This window comes from Micropterus dolomieu, linkage group LG12 (assembly GCF_021292245.1).
Source record: "Micropterus dolomieu isolate WLL.071019.BEF.003 ecotype Adirondacks linkage group LG12, ASM2129224v1, whole genome shotgun sequence".
Classification (NCBI taxonomy): domain Eukaryota; kingdom Metazoa; phylum Chordata; class Actinopteri; order Centrarchiformes; family Centrarchidae; genus Micropterus; species Micropterus dolomieu.
The window spans coordinates 24,154,486-24,159,232 of NC_060161.1; the positions used below are offsets into that span (position 1 = coordinate 24,154,486).

At 38.3% G+C, this 4,747-nt stretch overlaps 1 protein-coding gene across 1 annotated transcript in view; it reads left to right on the forward strand.

Annotated features, from left to right (window-relative positions):
• The first annotated feature begins 457 nt into the window (after window positions 1-457).
• The window catches only part of LOC123979851, an 8,746-nt gene continuing 4,456 nt past the window's right edge, over window positions 458-4,747 (forward strand). Inside the window, exons 1-2 of the mRNA XM_046063961.1 lie at window positions 458-533; window positions 940-975. Of these exons, the coding sequence (XP_045919917.1) occupies window positions 482-533; window positions 940-975 (88 nt within the window). The 5' untranslated portion in view covers window positions 458-481. The remainder of the gene's footprint in view (window positions 534-939; window positions 976-4,747) is intronic.

Consider the following 4,747-nt stretch of genomic DNA (forward strand, 5'->3'; position numbering starts at 1 on the left):
AAAGGCAAAAGCAAATGTATGTATTTATTCTTTTATTCATTCATTCTTTCTTTGATATATTTCTGCATTTATTTACTTATTCTTTTATTCATTCATTCTTACTTTGATATATTTCCGCATTTATTTATTTATTCTTTTATTCATTCATTCTTTCTTGCATTTATTTTCACATTTATTTATTTATTCTTTCATTCAGTTCTGTCACTTTGGATGTTCCATATAGATGTTCCATATAGATGTTCCATATGTACAAGACTCAAGTTAAATTGCCTTGCCTGAGCAGGAAGTGGTTGTACTTGTGTAAGCTTTGTGAAAAAGGGAAGGAAGGAGGAGTGGATTATTCTCAGAAACATTTTTGTAGAAAGCCTGTGAGATTGATATGAGATGTAACTTCTTTACTGACACTGCTTCCTCTTAGTCTTCGTCATACTGTATGGTTTCAAGCTTTAAAGTGGAAATATTTGTCAGATGCAGAGTGACAATGTTGGATGTGAAGATGGGACACACTTTGTTCTGTGTGCTGGGATTATTCTGTGAGTACATCACTGACTTTCTCTTTTCGGTCTTACTAAAAACACTTTATGTTACATTCACAGCATCACAGGTTGTGCAGAAACTGCAGGTTTCTGTTTAATGTGTCATTGGAAAGTTGTGACACTATTGTTTCATCAGCACTGCTGATGAGATAAACCTTCATTGATAAATCTGGTTACACTATCTTACTAGACCTACTATCTTCACATATCTTGGCTGGTGACTGACTTTAAAGTGGAAGACTGTGTTGTGAAAATGTTGATTGAGATACAATAATTTTTTTTGATATTAGACATTATCCAACCACAGTTGCCATTTGTGAAACTTTTTAAATGTCTTTGTTTATTCTCATTTTGACAGTTTCTGTCAGTGTGATAATGTCTGATGAACTCTCTTTTCTTTTAGTGTGGAATACGCTCCTCCACTCTGTGCATGCTGAAGGTGAGTGCACAATTTGTTTGTTTTTCTGCATCTTTCTTATTCACATGATCGTTCTTTGTTAATTTATTGTCAACGTGTGCATCATTTTAGCCCATTTGCATCAACACAAAGTAGCATATGACTATAAAGTGTGTATAAAGAGTGTTGACTTTCATATACCATATTCTAGCAATGTAGCAAACACACAGGCAAGTGAGTGTAGATCTACTTTTAAATGTGGAAATGTACATATTTAGTAAAGATATCAGTTATTATGAGGTGAGATTCTTCTAAACTCAATGGTTATAGGGATTATGATTTCATACTTTAACCCCTTGACGCCGATTGTCGCGAATTCGCATCACACCTCTTCCTTTCAGACTGCAAGCCAATATAGCACATGAATCCCCAATGCCTGTTTGTGCATATTCAATATGTACCTAGGAACCTTTTGCAACCCCTGGTTTCTCGTTTATGCTAATTTGCATCATACCTGAACTGATCTCTTTTCTGTGTTCTATAGACAAATTAACAATCTTAACTAAATTTAACATCAGCTTGAAAGCAATGAAAAAAAAATATTTTTTGTAAAAAAGTCAAGGGGTTAAAGAGGTGGTATTATGTTTTTTGGCTTTTCCCCTCTTATTGAGTTATATACCTTTTTTGTGCATGTAATAAGTTTGCAAAGTGAAAAAGCCTAAATTCCAGCCCAAAGGGAGTTCCCATCTCCCACAGAAAGCTCTGCTCTGAACTGCCTGGAAACAGCTCGTTTGTAGTCCAGCCGTTTCCCTTCCTTCACTGTGACGTCACAATGAAAACGCGTCATAAAGCTTGCCAAGCGGCTAGCGGGGGTCAGGCACATCCTCAAACCAAGCTAGCCTGAGTGGAGGCCCTTTGATTTTAGTTAAGCCCCTTTTCCACAGCACAGTACCAGCTCGACGTGGCTCGACTCGCCTTTGTTTGGTTTTGCATTGTAGAAATGCTGTACCTGTACCACGTGTGGCGTGTGTGGTGGGTGTGATAAATAATAAGGGTATTACTAACTAAAAAATATGTTGCGAGGGCTCGCTGACCTAGGGAATGAGCCAGAGTCATAAGGATAATTGCAAAATTGTCTTCATTTTATATCTAAGTTGGCAGGAAGTCATGTTAATTAGGCTACAGCCCGTTTTCCAAATATAAACAAAGATATTAGACATAGGCCTACCAAACATCAGTTTTCGGCAGACGATCACTTTTCGGCACGACGCAGGTGTTCCGACGATCTATGCTGCCTTGCCGAAAAATGCTACTCAACTCTGAAAATATTCAAGCACATTTTTGTTCTGCCATCACTTCTCGTAAAACTGTCAATATTTGAAATCTACACAGCTGATTTGTCAGCTCAAAACTTCTCAGAAGTGGATTTAGTGATGAAATTACATAGGAAAACTGTAAAATATAAAACTTTCTGTTGCTGGCCTCTGCCTGGCGCATGCAATGATGATGCATTGAATAGTGAATATTCTCTCTGACCAATCAGCAGTCTGCTGTGTTTTCACGTCACATTTTAGTATCCCTCAGCTCGCTTGGAACCTCAACGGAGGTGAGGTGATACTAAAAAAAGTACCTGGAAGCAGGTGTGGCAGGGCTAGAAAATGCCTATGATTTTAGCTTTGCAATGTGTTTTTTGCATGTTATTTGTGTGTTGTTCGTGCTTTTATCGCATGTGGTGTGTTTTAATGCATGTGTGTGTGATTTTAAGTTTTACAAATTGGCAAGACTGTCCGTGAATGCCACCCACCTCTGACAACTAAAAGAGATAATGAGCAACAGGTGCAGATGCTAGCGACAGATTGGACAGGACTCCTTTTTAAGTGAAGCGACGGCAGTAGAAAGTGTGGGTGAAGAGAGCAGTAGGGAAAGTCGGCCAGCTCGTTGGGCGTTGAGCAGAGGGACAGAGGGAGCGCGCGTGCATTCAGCGGTGAAGGCGGACCGTCGACTTCAAAGTGAATGAAAAATATACCATGTGGATTGTTTAATCTATCGTTTTAGTATTGTTTTATTAACGTGTAGAGCAAGCTAGCACTTATAAACGTTTTTATAGGCTTACGTTATGTGTTACCGAACTTCGTATTATTCATTGCACTCAATTGAGAATTGTTGAATTATGGAGGGGGAATACATTTTATGGCAAGTTGAAAATACAGTCTGAAATAATTTGTATCCCACTATAACTTTTGCTAGGAAAAGAGAAACTTCTCCATATTCAACCTTGTTATTAGTCATGATGTGAAGAATACACATATTTATTGAAACATATTTTGGCAGACTGCATGTCCAGCCTGGTAGGAGGCTACTGTTATGGCTTTTTGTGTATGAAAAGTTCTGTTTAAATGCAATGCATTATTAAATTGTTATAATAATTTACCGTTTAAGGAGGGGGACAATTTCCAGCAATATCCAAAGGCCAATTCAAAGGAAACATGGATTACAAGGAGTAAAATATTGTCTACAATGCTGCATTCAGTTTAATGTACATTTCGAGTCAAGTAGATGTAACATTGAGGCGAGCAAAGTTTTAAACTGATTACAGTGATGTTGATACAGTATCGATGGCGTATGTCGGAGCAAAAAGGTAACAGTCTGTCTGAATAATAATAATCTTTATTTGTAGAGCACTTTTCACAAACAAGTTACAAAGTGCTTTAACAAGTGTAAAGACAATAATACCCAAGAGACAATACTACAAAAACAATACAAGATAAAAGCATGAAAACATTGAAAAGACTAAAATACACATTTAAGATAAATATAAAATTAGTAAAATACAATAAAATAAAAGGGATAAAATAAAGTCAAATAAGATCGGGAAAGGCTCTCCTATAAAAGTATGTTTTAAGAAGGGACTTAAAAGAGTTCACTGACTCAGCCGACCAAGTGGATTTCGGTCATACACTTTCCATCTCCAGGCAGAAAAAAATTCCTCAATAGGATTGAGGAATGGAGAATATGGAGGGAGATAAACTAAAAAGCGTGGGTGGGCAGTGAACCAGAGCAGCCCTGTGGAAACTTACGTTGTCCCAAATGACAACGTACCTGAGCTGCTCTGGGCCGTCTACCTGATCTGGTGGAATGAGTGTGTTCTGTAGGGTGTCCAGGAATGTGATCAGATGGGCGGTGTTGTAGGGACCAAGGGTAGCACGGTGATGGATGACGCCGTGGTGGGTAATCGCTGCACACATTGTGATGTTCCCTCCGCGCTGGCCAGGGACTTCAACAATGGCACGCTGGCTGATGACATTCCTTCCCCTCTTTCGTCTTTTGTGGTTGAACCCAACCTCATCAATGAAGATGAACTGGTGCTCCACTGCAGCCACCTCTAGCTCAAGGACTCTGAAACACACATGACAATATCAGAAATAGACATAGAGTGGTCACTATTGTGAAGCACAATCATTATGATTACAATATTGAAATATGTATAATTTACTGTATACAGTGTTGAGTGTATGCATCAATTGTGGGACTCACTTGCACATAGTTATATCGCAAATCTTTGACTCTTTCTGAATTGTGTTCAAATGGCACCCTGTAGACCTGCTTCATCCTGAGATGATTTCTGCGCAAGACACGGTCCAGTGTTGATAAGCTTACCCTGTCAATATTTTGAAATATGTCATTATTTTCTATTATTTTTCTTTGTATTTGCTGTAATGTTATGGTGTTGTTTTCTAGGACCATGTTTATGATTTCAGTTTCCTGTTCAGAAGACAGAAGACGTTCCCGACCACCTTGTGTTGGTAATCTTTCA